Genomic DNA, 17,129 nt, shown 5'->3' with positions numbered 1-17,129 from the left:
CAGATAGGAGAAAACTGGATAGAGTGAGTCTGTGCTAGAGGAGGGGAGCAGAGATGAAGGCTCTTTATACCTCAGTCTGGTTACACTAAAACCCATCTTGTTCATGCAGAAGATTTTCACCACACTGTTTCTTCCTTCAACAAATATTCATATACTAAACACACATTTATATAGACACACTCACACCTCCTCTACATACATTTATTTGCTCAAACACAGATATACATACATACACAGGCCCACAAGGATCACTAAGCTCCACCTCTTCACTCTCAAGGGTAGAGAGCCTGAGGCCAGGGGCTATGGTATTAGCTACAAAGAAACAGTTTTGAGACTGACTCTCTAACCCCAGGGGACTGGAACTCCTGTCTTCTGTAGGCAGAGCTGAGCCCCAGGAGGTGAGGCCCCAGCCACTTTTGGAGAAGCAGCAACATGAGCAAGTTCCCCACTGAGATATTACTCAGCTCAGGAGAACAGAGGTCTCGTGGGAACCCAGGTAATACCTGGGCCATGACAAAACTACAGAGATATGTGGTTGAAAGCAACTGATTACACTAGAATAAACAGCTTGCCTGTTTTGTACCTGTGGATGTCACCCTGTCTATCCTGCAGGCATATAGGAAAGGTATTTGGACTTGATGTGCTTTCTGCTGTCCACACTAACCCCATCTCATTCCTGCTTGCAGATATTGGCCTCTCAGCATGCAAAGGGCAATGAATTCCCACAGCTGGCCATGCAAACATTTTTCATGCCATTAATATCATAGAGAACGTGATGTCTTTGAGTAAAAGGGCAGTGTGGGGTTCCTGTGTCCCAGTTAGATTCTTCCATAATGAAAACACATCTCACATGTCGGTGCATTGCCCTGGCAATTCCTTTTAGTTTGGTGCTGGTCCTGGGGGTTGTACGCAGGTCCTAGGCACTGTCCCTGAGGTTTTTTTGCTCAAGGCTAGTGCTCTACCACTTGATTCATAGTCTCACTTCTGATTTTTGGCTGTTAATTGGAGATAAGAGTTCCATGGAGTTTCCTGCTGGCTTTGAACCTCTATCCCCAAATCTCAGCCACTTGAGTACCTAAGTATTATAGATGTGAGCCATTGACTGTGTGTCAGCTGGGTGCTGTGCTGCAAAGTTTTAGTCTTGAAATTTCCAACAGGGCCTCCTCCACAGTGGTAGTTTTTAAAGGTGATCCAACCTCCCTTGGAGATTTGTCCTGAGCAAACTATGTTGCCCTCCATTTCAAGGTCACTCCCAGGAGAGAACAAAGCCCCTGTCACAGGAAGAAACTTTCTCTGCAATTAGAGACAAAGTTTTTTTTTGCTGGGAATTTCCCTGAAGCCAGGTGGGGGTTGGAATGCTGGGGAGCTGTTTTTGAGTAGGTAGCAAGTTAAGGCCCCTTCATAGGATCTGCAGACCTTTCCTTCGCCTGCTTCCTACACTTTATAAACACTCCCCAGGCCTCTTCCCATATGCAGCTTGCCAAGTGCATTTCAGGAGACCTGCTATTCCTTCCCACTCCTTTTTTTGGCAGTCCTGAGGCTTGGACTCAGGGCCTGGGCACTGTCCCTGGCTTCTTTTGCTCAAGGCTAGCACTCTACCACTTGAGCCACAGCACCACTTCCGGCCTTTTCTATATATGTGGTGCTGAGGAATCGAACCCAGGGCTTCATGTATACGAACGAGGTGAGCACTTTACCACTAGGCCATATTCCTAACCCAAGGTGTATCCCAGGCTGGTCTTGAACTTGTGATCCTCCTGGCTCATCCTCCTCATTGATTACTGGCGTGCACCATCACGGCCGGTGCTCCCACTCTTATATACAAGGCCCCATGAAGGCCAGAGCTGCCAGCCTTGGTTAATTCTTTGTTGCTAGGACATTGCTTCTAGCAAGCTGCCCTGTCTCAAGGACAGTGTAGACAACCTTAGACAGCTAAGGACAACGCTAGCTGCCTCTCGCCACCACTCCATCACCAGAACTGTGGCACACAGAAGGTGACATCAACTGTCATGACACAACAATAGTGAATGATAGTGTTGCTTATTTAGGCCCAGGTACAGAGCTACTAGGAAGAGCAGGAATTTTGATCAGCAGAGGGTCTTGGTCACTGTTCATTCCTCTGGTGGTGACTTCTGGGATCTCAGTGATGGTGTTTCCTGTATCCTCTCCTGGCATGAAAAGCAGTGACAGGTGGGCCCTGGGAGGTTTGGAGGTTTCAGGGTTTACCTGGAGTTCTTTTGGTGAGATAGAAAGGGAGGGTGCTGGACTGGGGTGACAGTGGTGCGAGAGGCAGTTTGGCCTGAGCTAACCTAAAGGGCTTGGTCACACATGCCAGCAGTATCTGGAATTGGGTCCTCCAAGACACTCTCAGATGAGGAGGCTCCCTACGCTGGTCTTGGCCATTGAATGAGGCCTCCACAGTGTCACACATGCTGGCTTGTTCCTTGGGCTCTCTTTGAGAGACTGCAAAGAGAATCAATGATCTGGGTGCTGATGGGTCACGCCTATAATCCTAGCTAGTCAGGAGGCTGAGAAGTGAGAGGTTCAAAGCTAACCCAGGCAGGAAAATCTGTGAGACTGTTATTTCCAATTAACCAGCAAAAAGCCAGTTCCCAGGCCCTGAATTGAAGCCCAGGACCAGCAACAAAAAAAGAAAAAGAAAAAAAAAGGAGCAAAAGAGAATCAATTACCTTACTATCCCACTATGACTACCACTCACTGCTGCATTCAGCAACAATGATGTGCACCCCCTCTCAGGTGCAAGTGCTGGGGTGCAGCCTAACCTTGGCAGTCAATTGCCAGCCTCTCCGAAGGTGTTCCAGAGAAGGAAAGGAAATGAGAATCCCCAGTTTCCCATGTGGAAAGAACGCAGAAAAGGGCATGTTTCCAGCGTGCGTGCGTGATGTGCCTGTGCCTGGAGTGACCAATAGGGCTTCCTTCATGAGATCTGCTAAGCTCCTCACTCTACTTGGTACAAAGAGCACAGAGAAACCCGCCCCTTACATCTCCTCCAGGCCCCTATCCCCGCCCATTCTTCTCTCCTCCCTCCCTTCCCTCCCCCTATAGCCCTGTACTCAGTGCTCAAGCAATTGATACATTTCTGGTACAAGGTATTTCCTTGTTCCCGAGTCTTTTACTCCCACCTCTCCAGTCTCTTTTCACTTTTCGCCTTGTCTCCGGACAGCTCGGCAGTCACAAGCCAGGTTTCTGCTTGCTGAACAAAAAAATGCCCAAACATCCAGGTAGAAGGTGAGTTCTCAATTGGTGGGTACGCTGTAGATTGAAGAGATCATTTGGCTCTTTCCTGAGTCCCAACTTGATTCTCAAGAGTGAAGTCCGTCAAGTTCTAAGGAACTTTGGAGTGGGAAGCAAAGGAGTGGGAGCTAGGTGAGAAATGCTCAGTCGGATCAGGGTTTTCTGCTCCGAGGCATGCGTGGGAATCAGTCGGTGTCTGGTGGCCAGTAGAAGGCGGTTTGGAGCCTGGAGGGTTTGAGATGTGAGGTACTCTGGGAGGAGGAAAGGCTGGGCTTGTCTAGGCACAGCAGCAGAGGTGAATACTTCTGGGGGCCCAGTTGTGGGGGTACACCATGGACTTCAAAAGAACTCCCTTGCAGTAAGTACTCCGTGCAGTAAGTACCCTTTATAGGGAGACGGGATGGAGGTGACCTCAGTCTTTTTATTTTTTAAATGGGGTGATTTAGCAATGTGTTGGTTATACAGCCTTGGGGACATAGGGCTGGTCTTTGTTGTGAGTCTCTCCCAGAATGCCCTGATCCAGATTCAGTTGTTCTAAATCATCATTAGAAATGAGTTAGGAAGATCAGTGATAGAAGTTTACAGGGCTCTAGGAGGACAGAGAGGGACAATTCTCCTCCCCCAGACTTGAAAGACTTGAAATGGAGTCAGTGAAGTTTTCCCAAGGACTAATGCCTGTGGTGAGTGAAGGAAAAAATGGCCAAGAAATAGAGGAAAGGGAGAATGTAGTGCACTGAACCTAAGATACTGTTGTGAACATTTGCAGCTGGCAATAATGGGCCCAGTTTTCTGTTCTTGTAGTTGCTACAAGTAAAGGTCAATGATGAGGATCTGATACAGGATTGGAAACTTGGGCCTAGCTGAGATATTGAAACCTACCACTGCAAATCAAAGCCTTTTGTCTTTCAAAGTTTCCATAAGTCTGCCTGCTTTATGTATCTACTACCTAAGGTATTGTTCCCTATTCTCATGACACAAAATTTCTCCTGTGTTTCCCATGCATTTTAAAATTTAGTATTTTCCACTTAGATCTGTCATTTATTTTGACTTAATGTGTGCAAGTAATGTGAGCTATTGAGGTTTGTTTGTTGTCCTTATGGAGTTCCACTTTTCCCAGTGCCATTAGTCAATTTAATTGCCTTAGAGCTTGTGTTTCTTTTTTCATAATGACATCCATGAAATATTTCCTGAATTAGATAGTATTTTTTTGTGTAAACATTCATGGCATTTGTAAATGAAGACAGTCTTTTCTTCCTCTTTTTCCATATATTTGGCTCTTGTTTCTGTTTCCTGCCTAATTGCACTGTGTAGAGCCTGTAGTATCATAGCATGTGCCGATGAGTAGTCTGTGGAGAGATTCTGCCTTATTTCTCAGTTTATGACAAAAGCATTTTGTCTTCCCCCATTAAAGACAACTTTTTCACTGAAAAAAATCTTTTAGTGGGTTGAGGATACTCTGTAAGAAGCTGTTATCAGATCTTTAAATTTGTTTTTTTAGCATATATGAGCACCTGAGGCTTTCTATGGGCCATTTGTTCCCTTGAAATGTTTCTACAATGTATGCAGTGTATCTCAATTAACCTCCCAAGGCTATGACTGCACTTCTGTGTTATTCTGTTTAAAATCTTTAATGGTGGTGTCATTAATTGAATTTTTATTACACATTTGAAAATTATTATTCTTTTTTAAAAATTTCATTAATATAAAATTTGCGGATGCATTCTTTTCTTTCCTGTCCTAGGGCCTGAATTCAGGGCCTATGCTCTGTCCCTGAGCTCTTTGCTCAAGGCTAGTGCTCTACCACTTGAGTCACAATGCCACTTCTGGCTTTTTCTGAGTAGTTTATTGGAGAGAAGAATCTCATGGACTTACTGCCCAAGCTGGCTTGGAACCATGACCCCCATATCTCAGCCTCCTGAGTAGCTGAAATTAAAGGCGTGGACTACTGGCACCTGGCTTGGTGCATTTTTAAATGGTACAATCACCTTACTTTCCTAGGTAAAACTATACTTGGTGATAGATTATGTTTTTCATGTACTATTAGGATTTCATGAAAGAAGTTTACATCTGTGGCCATTAGGAATAGTTATCTATAATAGTCTAATATAACTAGTTGTGTAACCTTTTTTGTGAGAGGGTATTGCTGACCTCATAAAGTAAATTGGGAATTGCTGCATCTTGCATTGTTTGCAAATTTTCTTGTCAAGCTAATGCTATTAAAGTATTGCCACTGGCCTCCAGTTGGTGTTTGTGTGTGTGTGTGTGTGTGTGTGTGTGTGTGTGTGTGTGTGTGTGTGTGCAATTCAGCCCTTTTGTTCTCACTTTCCAGCTCAGCTTTCTGGCTTAAGGTTGACTGTACTTGTGGCTGTTTTTTTTTCCATCCCTGGGTTTACGCAGGGCCTGGGCACTGTCCTTCAGCCTCTCTGTGCTCAACGCTAGCGCTCTAGCACTTGATCCACAGCACCATTTCTGGCCTTTTCTGAGTAGTTATTGGAGATAGGAGTCCCACGGACTTTTCTGCCCAGGATGGCTTTGAATTGCAATCCTCAGATCTCAGACTCATGAAGTAGCTAGGATTATAGGCATGAGTCACAGGCACCTGGTTTTTTGTTTTGTCTTTTTTCCCCTGGCTCATTGGAGATAAGAATTTCTCAGGGACAAAGTGTTTCTTTACATGAGAATATTTGGCGTTACAAACCCAATTTATTTATTTTTTTAGTGCCGGTACTCAGATTTGAACTTGGGCTCTGAGTTCCTGCTTAGCTTTTTTGCTCAAGGCTCTACCACTTGAGCTATGCCTCGACTTCCAGCTTTTCTTCATGTGCTTTTCATGCCCAGGCTTACTTTGAATCTTGATCCTCTTCAGTAGCTAGGATTACAGACATGAGCCATAGGTGCCTAACTTCATAGAGTCACTTAAAAAAACAAAAACGTCAATGACAATTTTTATTCTAGCAAGGTCTTTAGAGACCAACTTCAATTAACTATATGTAGTTATTAGAAGTGAGTCTATCTTTTTATCCGAGTCTCCTAGCATCATTTTCTTATTACCCTTCTACCCTCAGCCTTTTGTTTGCATATAGCCCTAGGTTGCACTCCCCTGGCACTTTTCTTATGCCTGGGCACACTCCACTGCTTTCCATGGTTTCCAGCCTGAGATCTAAACAAATGCTCCTGTTTCTGCCCTGACCTCTGAGTCAGACATGTCAAAGAACCTTCCCTAAGGCAGCTTAAATGTAGAACCTTGTGAACTAATCACATTCTCTTCTTTTGTACTAAATGAAGTCAGCAGAAATTGAGCCCTTCTCATGCAACAGCTACTTGTCATGCAAATGTATATATTCTTTCCTTTTAAGTACCGCATCTGGGGCTTGAACTCAGGGTCTGAGCATTGTCCCTGAGCTTTTTTTTACTGGTTAATTGGAGAGTGATCAGTGGGCTGTGGGATCAACCTGGGGTCATGAAAACAAGGGAGATTCCTATCAAAGAGTCTCATAGGTTTTCTTGAGCAGGCTGGCTTTGAACCACAATCCGCCTATCTTAACCTCCTGACTAGCTAGGATTACGTGCTTGGGTCCCTACTGTCAGATGCCAATGTACAAATTCTTGAAATGATTTTCTTTTTTCTGAATTTTTCTTTCTTTTGCTCCTTTTTTTCTGGTATTAGGGCTTGAACTCAGCACCCCGAGCTTCCATTTTTTGCTCAAATCTGGCACTCTACCACTTCAGCTACGTCACCACTTCTGGATTTTTTGCTGGTTAATTAGAGATGAGAGTCTCAGGGATATTTCTGCCCCAGCTGGCTTCAAAACTTGACCATCCTATCTCAGTCTCCTGAGTGGCATGAGACACCTGAACCCAGTTTTCTCCACTTGTCTTTACCAAGATATATCTTTAGGGCTGAGATCATGGCTTGAGCTGTGGATTGTGTTATTAGCAGGTAAAGAAACCTGTATTTAAGCCCCAATTCAGAAATTCATTATTTCATCATTTTTTGTGCTTGTACTGGGTCTTGAACCCAGGACCTCACATTCTTGCTTGGCTCCTTTCCTCAAGACTGGTGCTCTACCTCTTGAAACACACTTTCACATCCCACCATCATTTTAAGTCACTTGGCAAGTGAATTTGATATGTGTTTGTTCATTAAATCGATACCCAAATTAGTTTCTCAGAAATATTATTGAGACCGGTAGGGAAACTGAAATATGGATTTCATATAGACATAGGCTACAGTTATCATATGATTGTTAAATTTCTTGAGTGAGACAATGCTCTTGTCATTGTATGGGACATCATGCTGATCCTTAGTAGATGATATTTTTATAAGTGGATTAAAGTCTTGAAACTATCTGATAGTTAAGCAAAAGAGCAATGATGTTGACAGATAAACCAATATGTTTATGGGAATCTAGGTGAGTCCTCATTTTATTCCAACCTTGTGTGCTTCTAAAATGAAAAGTCAAAAGAATCTATTTCATATGGGCATACTTAACAGTAATTGCTTAAAAGAACTCTTGAAAAGCTGCGCAGTAGTGGATCACACCTATAATCCAAACTACTTGGGAGGCTAAGATCTGAGGATCATGATTCAAAGCCAGCCAGGGCAGGAAAGTCTGTGAGACTCATCTCCAGTTGACCATTAAAAATCCCAAAGTGGAGCTGGTAGAGTGGTAGAGCACTAGCTCTACTAGTACACACACACACACACACACACACACACACACACACACACAAACACACACACACACAAACACACACACACACACATCCTGTAGTCTCACTATAGATGGTGTAAACTGAGACAAGTGTAGAACATAGAGTTATGTGTTTGTTTTGAGAAGTCCTGTAGGTGACTCTGAGAAGGGCCACTGCTCTAGTGAAATGAACCTGCAGGTTGCTTATAGGGCTAGCATACAAATATAATTCTTTTTGTATATGTTTGAGGTAAATACAGGACAGGTTTAAAATAAGGAAAACACATCCCAGATATTTTTGGACCTATTTCGTAGTAAAGTTTCAAGATAGATCAGTGCAATATTTCAAAACCCAAACAGTTTCAGGTAGAAATTACATTCTTCTCCAAGTCAACCTAAGAGACTGTGCAACCAGATAAAGACAGCATGTGAGAAAGAAACTATTGATATCCCTCCCTGAACACAACATACAAAAATCCTAAGCAAAATATTAGCAGAATGAACCTCCAAGCATACACAAAAGTAATCTTTCCCTCATAATGGTGTCACATTATCTAGGAGAGAAAAGCTAGCTTAAAATGAGAAATCTAGAGATGGAAGGAAAATGAAAGAGGTTTGGGTTGAGAATACTTTCAGTTCTTCACTTTGTTTACTAATTGGATTGTATGTGGTGTGTGTGTGTGTGTGTGTGTGTGTATGTGTGTTGTTACCAGGGCTTGAACTCAAGGCCTCCTAGCACTTGCCTTGTTTGTTTATGGCTGGTGCTCTACCTCTTGAGCCATACCTCCAGATGATTGTGGGGGTTTTGTTGCTATTTAATTGGATGAAGTCTCACCAACTTTTCTGCTTTGGGCTGTTTTTGAATGTTGATCTTCTAGGTTTCAGCCTCCTTAGTATCTAGGAGTAAAGGTGAGAGCCACTGGCACCTGGCTGTATTTGTAATTTTTGAAAGCTCACAATGACATACCCTTATGATTGTTCTACATTTTGATTACAAGATAAAGATTTTGAGAGGATTCATGAATGTCAATCATTGAATTAGCAAATTAAATAACCAGAGTCCCGACCATTTTCATTACAGGAAAATATATTTGTGATTTTAAAATGAACATTCAGAATATAAGGAACGTTCCTTAATCTAGTAGAGAAAGAAAAGAAGGGAGGAAATAATGGAAGGAGGGGGAGGAATGTAGAAAGGATAAAGGAGGGCTGGGGATATGGCCTAGTGGCAAGAGTGCTTGCCTCGTATACATGAGGCCCTGGGTTCGGTTCCCCAGCACCACATATACAGAAAATGGCCAGAAGTGGCGCTGTGGCTCAAGTGGCAGAGTGCTAGCCTTGAGCAAGAAGAAGCCAGGGACAGTGCTCAGGCCCTGAGTCCAAGCCCCAGGACTGGCCAAAAAAAAAAAAAAGAAAGAAAGGATAAAGGAAGAGACAGGACATGAAGAAAGAAATATGGTGGAAACTATTTTCATAGAGAAATTTTTGCAACATTCTTTGTAAAATCAGAGCAACCCAAATAAATCCCAATTTGCTAGTTTTACTAGACTTTGTATTGGGTGGTCATGCCAGCACTAGAAGATGCTTATAAATTTAATGATTTTTATTACTAACAGATTTGCAGGTAATATCAGAACACCACTAAACAAGCCTTCATATATAAACATGCAGCATGATTGTTCAATGTAACATTGAAATTCTCATTTAAAAAATTTGTTAACAAGCCCAAAGTGCTAAGTTCAAACTCCAGTACTGGAAAAAACAATCCAGGTCTAGGTGCTCTTACCTGTAATCCTAACTACTCAGGAGGCTGAGGGTCACAGTTCAAAGCCAACCAAGGCAGAAAAATCCATGATACTGTTACTTACAATTAACCACCAAAAAGGATGTGGCTCAAGTGGGATAGCACCATCCTTGAGTGAAAAAAAAGCTAAAGTATAGTGCCTGGGCTTAAGTTCAATCACCAGTACTGACTTGCACATTTCTGCACAGACAAAGAAGGTATGTTTTCAAGAAATGGGATAAGATTTTCCAGTGTCCTCTAGCAGACATCAAGTTATGTTATGGAGCATTAAAGTATCATCAACACAGGAACAGACAAATTTAACCATGGAGCAACATAGATAACTCAAAAACAGACCCACACATATGAACCAAAATGTCTCCAGGTGGCTATTAAATGTTCCCTGAGAATTTAGGATAGCTCATAATTGAGGAAAATTGACATGGGAATTCCAAAATCCCAAGATGAATTTTTAAAAGACAGATGACTGCATGGATACTACATATTTCACATCCATAAGGAATCCAGTTCACTTCAGGGCATGCATGAGCTTTACTTAGTGCAGTGAATGCAAGTGGCCACAAGGAGGCGAGAGAGCAAAACTGCAGAGTGCCAACAACAGATATCATGCTCATTGGTCACTGGACATGAGGGGGTGGGATAGAAAAGCAAAGGCAGCTCATTAGCGTTTCTAGGAAATGGGGAAGAACAGCAGGAGCTGGCCTGAGAGGAGAGGAAATTATATTTTCTTTGTATGGGGCATGAATTCAGGACTTGGGTGCTGTCTCTGAGCTTTTAGGCCCAAGGTTAGTGCCCTACCACTTGAGCCACAGCTCTATTTCTGGCTTTTTTTTCTTCTTTTTTTGGTGGTGGTGGTTAGTTGGAGATAAGAGTCTCACAGATTTTCCTGCCAGAGCTGGCTTCAAACTGCAGTCTTGAGCTCTCAGCCTTCTGAGTAGCTAGGATTACAGGCATGAGCCACTGGCACTCTGCTAGGAAGTTAGATCTTATCTAAACAGTCCATTGATTGTGCCTAGCTGATGGTTGCTATAACTGCAGACTGGTGTGGGAATATGCCTCATTATCCATGCTCCTGTTTTCCCTTCATCCTGCTCCTCCAAATTCCATCCTATTTTCTCCACTGCAGCAGGATGCCACCCCCTTCGTGCTACCTGAGCCCCTGTAGGAAAGATTCCTAAACACTGTCCCCTGGATCAGGCCTCATGTCAGGGCCTTTCACAGTAAAGTTGAGAATAGAATGATTGAGCTTCCTGAGGACACAGTGTAGTATGTGGATGCCAGTTTGGACACTTGGGGCCAGGAAGTGGTGGGGATAAGAGTAGAAGGCCTGACCATCATCATCCTTGAAGAGCAGAGAGGAGTATTGGAGAGGAGTGGGAGACTGAGGAGGAAATGTATCATTTGTATGCATGCAGGAAGGATATGTGGGCCCAAGAGAAGAATTGGTGCACTGGGGGTGGTCTGTTGTCTAGATGAGGACCTAGCATTCTGTCCATGGAGAAATGTGGGAATGAATGAAGGTGAAAGAAAAAACAATATTTGGTAGAAAATGCCATGCATGCAATGAAGGTAAGCAAGGAGCTCATGATCAGGTTCAAAATGTAGGGAAACATGTCAGGTGGCTGTGTGTGTGGGGGCAATGTATGAGTGGAACGTCATGGGAAGGATGCTACCTGAGGAAGAATGTTAAGATGACAGCTAGACATAGCTATGGAGGAAAGAAGGGAGGGACAATGATAAGAGCAAGCGGGATGTAGAAGAGGCTACCAGCCATATCTCATAGTCCTTTTCAAGGGCAAAGAAAGTAAAATGGGGGTATTGGACTGTGTGCCCATTCTCACCTCCACTCTTGACCCTAGAACCATGGAACTCAAAGACATGTGCTATATCCTGCTGCCCCTCCAGCCTCAAATGTACCATAGTGGGTAGTACTGGCCCCATGGGGGACTGAACTTAGCCCCCCGAAATGCATAGTTTTCTGCCATGGTATTAGTACCCAAATCATGGGGGAAAGTACACCAGCCTCTTCTGGTCTACTAGTGTCAAAACTGTGCCTTTTTCTTGTCACTTTAGTGTCTGGCAAAAGGAAAGGCCAGGCCTACTCTACATTTGACTAACGTTATCATCCTATCCCCTTTAGGGAACACCACAAGAAAATATCTTCTCTAGGTACTCCCAGGAGGGAGCATCGTGAAGAGCGAAGGAGGAAGCAAGGATCAAGATCAAGGAAGAGTATGGCTTCCCAATCTCCTATGCCTGTCAAGAGGCTGGCCATTGAAGCAAGTGCCCTCAGTGAGTGTCTCTGGCTAGGGATGAAGCCTGAGTTTGGGCAGCGGAAGTATGGGTGGTTCTATCATTAGTCCTACCAGTGTTGCCTAGGGCAAATACTTATGCATGATCTTAGTATATCTGTGTAAAAACATATTAATGTTAGCTACCAAGGGTTAGTAAGATGGAGAGATTCAGAGAGTGGTGTGAAAGTAGACAAATTTGGTAGCAAGATGGACCTCAGGATAGGGGGTGGGTTATGTGGGGATGATAATGGGGTGGTAGAAAAACCATCATCTAAGTTGTTCCTGGTCTTTTACAGCTGGGATGGAGAGCAGTATGTCTCAGCCTGGGACCAGCACTTGTATAACTCTCCAGGAGGTGAGAATCTGTTGCCAGTGGGACAAGTTCCTCCTCCCCAGCCCCTTAGAGACTCCCAGTGTGTCTTAACGATACAGGTTCCATCTCCAACTTTACATACTACTTGCCATCTGACTTCCTGGAAAATGACATCTCTTTTGTACTCAGTATCTGTCAGAAGACCTGGGCTAGTCTGCTAACTTCTGACAATCTAGGCTCCTGATCATATTCTAAAACATGCCCATCCAGATTCTTTCCTTGGTTATCCTGGTACCATAGGTTTTCTGTCTGTGATCTCTGCCCCTGTAGGAGAGCTCCCAAAGACCTCTGATGCTCAGCTTGCCTCCAGCAACTTCATCTCTGCCATATACTCCAGGGACCTTGGAGAAGGAAATGTCAGCTTCTCATTCCGGGGAGCTCTATGGGCCTCCTGCTCTGCCTATCATGTGAGTAGAGCAAAACCAAGGAGTCACTTGTGTCTTGTGTTATTGTATATCTAACCTTGAGCTTGTTTCTTTGAGAGGTAGGAAGAGGCAGAGGAAATAGATGGAAGGAGAAGACAGCATCTCAAACTAATGGAGAAAGATAGGTGTCTTAGCTTTGATATTTCCTATTGGTTAGACTTTGGACACATAGCTTTATGTTTTCTGGTCCTCTGATTCCCAGTGAGCATGTAGGGGAAATATTCTACTCCTATAACACTGAAAAGACTACTAGCACAAGACCCTGTACCTATTAGACTTGCAACCTATGGGAATTGTTATTCCACATTGAAAACCATGGAAGAGAAAATCCTGCCCCAAAGTAGGGCAATCTTTCTGTAACTTGTTTTGTATTTTATACTTTGCTTAAAAGTAAGGTGGCAATGTTAAGAGGCTTATTTTGAACTAACACTGTAATTGCATAAGAAAACAATTTTACTGGAGGAAGGGTATTTATTTTCAAATGTATCAAAGCATATTTCAACTTTTCTATAAGTATAAAGATATTTCAAAGATTAAATTAAGCATAAAAATGAAAAAAGTGGGGCCATGATGGCGAGGGGCATAGACATGCAGGGGAAAGTCTATAAGTCAGTAGAGGAAGCTTCCTGAGTCTGGGCCATGCTGATCGATGGAGACCTTGGGAAAGAGCCAAATGGAGGTAAGATCTTATCCTCAAAAATAGACCCTAATCACATCTCTCCAGATACATTTCCAGATCAGAACCAGGATTCTCTGATATCATTGTCATCTTTACTACAGCCCTACTAGAGAAAAGCTGGTAGAAATTGGTGTCTTGGGAAAGATGCACAGAAAGAAGGTACGGAATGGAAACAGATCAAGGAGGAGAAAGTACAAGAATGAGGGACTCAGCAGTCATTCATATTACTATATCTTAATGTTATGAATCACTAACCCTCATGATCTCCTTGTTGTACATATCCACCAGAAGGTTTAATCCACTGGCCTCTCCTTTCATTGTTTCCAGAAGCTCAAGTCTGATCTATCCACCTTATGGCGGTTCTGACTCTCTTCTGCTGCAGCCGCAGGTACTGGAAGGAATGGGGACCAGAAACTTGGAGAAGAGCTTTGCTGATGGGAGGTGCAGAAGAATGTGGGGGTGAATGGCAGCTTGAGGGAATGGAGACTGAGGTACACTTGTCTCAGCAGAAGAAGGTGTAGTTTCTTAGCCACCATCCTCTCATACCCTTTCCATTGTAGGTCCCCAATACCTCGGACCAAGCTTCTGTTTCTGCTGCCTTAGAGTGGCAGCAGATGATGGAAGCTGCTGAGGCTCTACTGGCCCTGAAAAACTCTTCTCGGGGCGCTGCTAACTCCAAGTCCTGTCATCAGCCCTCCAACCCCCCAGGTACATTGCTCTTTGTAGGACTAATACAAGGCTGAGTAATTGGGAAATAGGAGGAGGAATGTTGTAGTAACTTGGTTCTGGCTGGGAAACTGGGGTTGGTGTGTTGTACCTCAGAGTCAGGCACCAATTTCCTGAGCCTAACAAATGAGCTAGAACTTAAGAGTTGTTCAGTGAGGCTTCACTTTATTGTGCTTTTGGCCCAACATTCAATGGCTAGTCTCTTGGTGACAGGGAATAATGGAACTGGGGCTCCCTGAGGCTGTCACGGAATGCATCTTATAAAATAGAAGAACAAAGTCTTCTGACCCTAGGCCACAGCCTGCTCCTCAGATCTCCTCTGTGTTCTGTGGGCTGAGGAACATACAGAAGTAATGAGGGCTTCATTTGCAAGAGATCAGATTACTGCTCTCTGGGAGAATTTTGTCTGGAGGAGGGGCCTGGAGGTCTTCCCAAGCAGTGTTTCACACTAAGCCTCACTGATGTGTGGAGATAGGAAGGGCTCTAGGAGCTGGAAGGAGAGGTGAACACCTAGGGAAGCTGGGGCAGGAGGTTGGGCATTGTGGCACTGAAAAGGTGCTCTCTGTCCAGAGAGTAAAGAAGCCACACCAAGTGACTGCTAGAAAGGTGGCTGAAGCTGGAGAAGCTGCTGATCACAGTGGTCTGAAAAGGTGAGTATAGGAGACTAGGCTGGCCCCTGTGGGTAGGACAGATCAAGGGCTTATTCCTGATAGAAGGAGCGTATGACGAGACCCTGGGTTTGACCAAAAGAGATTAATTAATGGCTGGGATGGAAGACCTAAAACTGGCTGAGGAGAAATCAGATTAGATCACTGCAGTGGGTTTAGTGGCAAATATCTGATTATGTTAGACAGAAAAAAGAAGGGAGAGCTGATCTGGAACGTGGGTATGATCTGTCTGTTCCCCTCTTCCTTTCTGTCTACAGGTTCTGCTGGAGATATTGGACTGGAGCCTTCCAATTTGCCCAACTCTGTTTCAGTGCCTATTGGCCATCTGGGCTACATCCCCCTGTTGAACTAAGAGCCCAGAGGAGGAGGCATCGCTAGAGCACTGCCTATTTGCTACCCTGTTTCTGAATATGCGAAATAGTTTGTGTTCAAAATGCTTACCATGCTTTTTAAGCTTTCAGGTGTTTTATAAGCTTTCAGACCCTTTTGTAGGGCAATTCTTTCACTGAAGTTGGATATTCTTGTAACTCCATCCCTTGTGTCTTTGGAAGCTGAGGCCTTTTTATGTGTCTTATAAAAACAGCACTGTGCAATCTAATATGATCAGTCTTAGTGGGGTTCTGAGTGGGTTTGTCAGCCAGTGTGTCATTTGTCCTCTCGTTGCACCTGTACACTTCTGTACTTATCCATGCATGTTTTCACTTTGTGTCTACGTGTGTGTGTGTGTGTGCGTGAGAACAAATAATAAACTCTTGTTGTTGTAAGGCACTGAGAATTACCAGTTGTTTATTTTCACCTTACAACCTTGACTGTCCTGACCTCTTAACAGATTATTTTGATTCATATTCCAAACTGAGTCACCTCACTCCACATCTAAGATTTAAAGTGGCTAGATAAGAAAATGGTAGAGGTGAAAAATAGGATATTTACTCAATGTGGAATTTCATATCTATCCCTGCATTGCCTTATGATCAAGAAGATCAGGTAAACAAAGGCCAGATGGGCCCCAACCTCTTGACAATTCACACTAAAAGGACCTAGCTGCTGCTTGACTCTAGCCATTTGCTCCCATGGAAGAAGTAGGGCCCATCATCGCCAAGATGCCTGCCTTTTCAGGAATTTATGGAATCTTAGGTTTCTAAGTAAAATTACTCAATTTGTAACAGATGGCCCAGATTTCTTTAAGCTCTGTACTATATTTGGAACAAACAAAATATCAGAGAAGTACAACCTCAATGAAAAGCCAGAATTATTTCTAGTTCATTGTGAATTAAAGTGAGTGAAGCCCAAGCTAATCAGGACAGGAGGGACCAAAGAGTGGGAATGCATTAGAGCCATGTCCTACCTATGAAACACACTGGAAATATGAAGAACACTCACTATATTTGTTTATTCTATGCTTGTTATGTGCTAACCACTCACAGACTCACAGCAACCTTTCAATTTTTTTCCATCATACCTAGAGGAAAAACCACCCAAAGAAGGAAGGGGACTTGCACAAGAAGTTTGAGCAACATTTTTAGGAAAACTTAGGGAAGATTGCCTTGTCTTTGCCAGGCCCTTCATCAGATTCATTACTAGTGTTACTGCTTCTGCTGCTGCTGCTACTACTGCTGCTGCTGCTTTATAAATTATCAAATGAAAGGTTTGAAACTCCAGGAAGCCAAATCAGAAGGCTCTTACAAAAGCATGTAGCCTTTATTTCCTGCCTGAGATAATCATAGGTGGTAGCCAATCCAATCCTTCAGGCATACTTGTATTTCTCAGTTCTCTGCAGGTGCTGCAATAAATGAAGAATCGGAGTCCCTGACCAGGTAGACAGAAAACTCCACTCCAAATGCCTGGACAGATTCTTCCATGCTGTTACCTCCTTCTCTTTCCTGCCACACCTGATTGATGGTAAAGAAATCCAATGACTAGAATTCCTCCATTCCTTCTTGTCTAAAACCTTGAGAAATCAGGATTCTTATATTCTCCATCTGATGGCAGAGAAACAGAACATAAAAAAATCACACAGTACTTGGATCAGAGGTGAATTCTATCTCACACATCCTCTCTTTCCCTGGCTTGTTTCAAGGATAAAAGCTTCCAAACAGTCTCCTTCCCCAGTAACACATGAAAATGACCCCTTTTCCTTTGGGAAGGAAGGAAGTGAAAAAGAGTCTAATACCTTACTGTATGAAAGACTGTATTTGGCATATTTTCAACATC

At 43.5% G+C, this 17,129-nt stretch overlaps 1 protein-coding gene across 1 annotated transcript in view; it reads left to right on the top strand.

Annotated features, from left to right (window-relative positions):
- Positions 1-15,616, top strand: part of LOC125343746 — a 36,988-nt gene extending 21,372 nt beyond the window's left edge. The window contains exons 2-8 of the mRNA XM_048336279.1: positions 11,894-12,045; positions 12,344-12,402; positions 12,691-12,827; positions 13,852-13,912; positions 14,085-14,232; positions 14,821-14,900; positions 15,176-15,616. Of these exons, the coding sequence (XP_048192236.1) occupies positions 11,894-12,045; positions 12,344-12,402; positions 12,691-12,827; positions 13,852-13,912; positions 14,085-14,232; positions 14,821-14,852 (589 nt within the window). The 3' untranslated portion in view covers positions 14,853-14,900; positions 15,176-15,616. The remainder of the gene's footprint in view (positions 1-11,893; positions 12,046-12,343; positions 12,403-12,690; positions 12,828-13,851; positions 13,913-14,084; positions 14,233-14,820; positions 14,901-15,175) is intronic.
- Positions 15,617-17,129: the final 1,513 nt, after the last annotated feature.

The sequence above is a fragment of the Perognathus longimembris genome, chromosome 28 (assembly GCF_023159225.1).
Source record: "Perognathus longimembris pacificus isolate PPM17 chromosome 28, ASM2315922v1, whole genome shotgun sequence".
In the NCBI taxonomy this organism is placed as follows: Eukaryota; Metazoa; Chordata; class Mammalia; order Rodentia; family Heteromyidae; genus Perognathus; species Perognathus longimembris.
The sequence above is the reverse complement of the archived record's forward strand: the minus strand, read 5'-3'. Positions and strand labels throughout refer to the sequence as shown.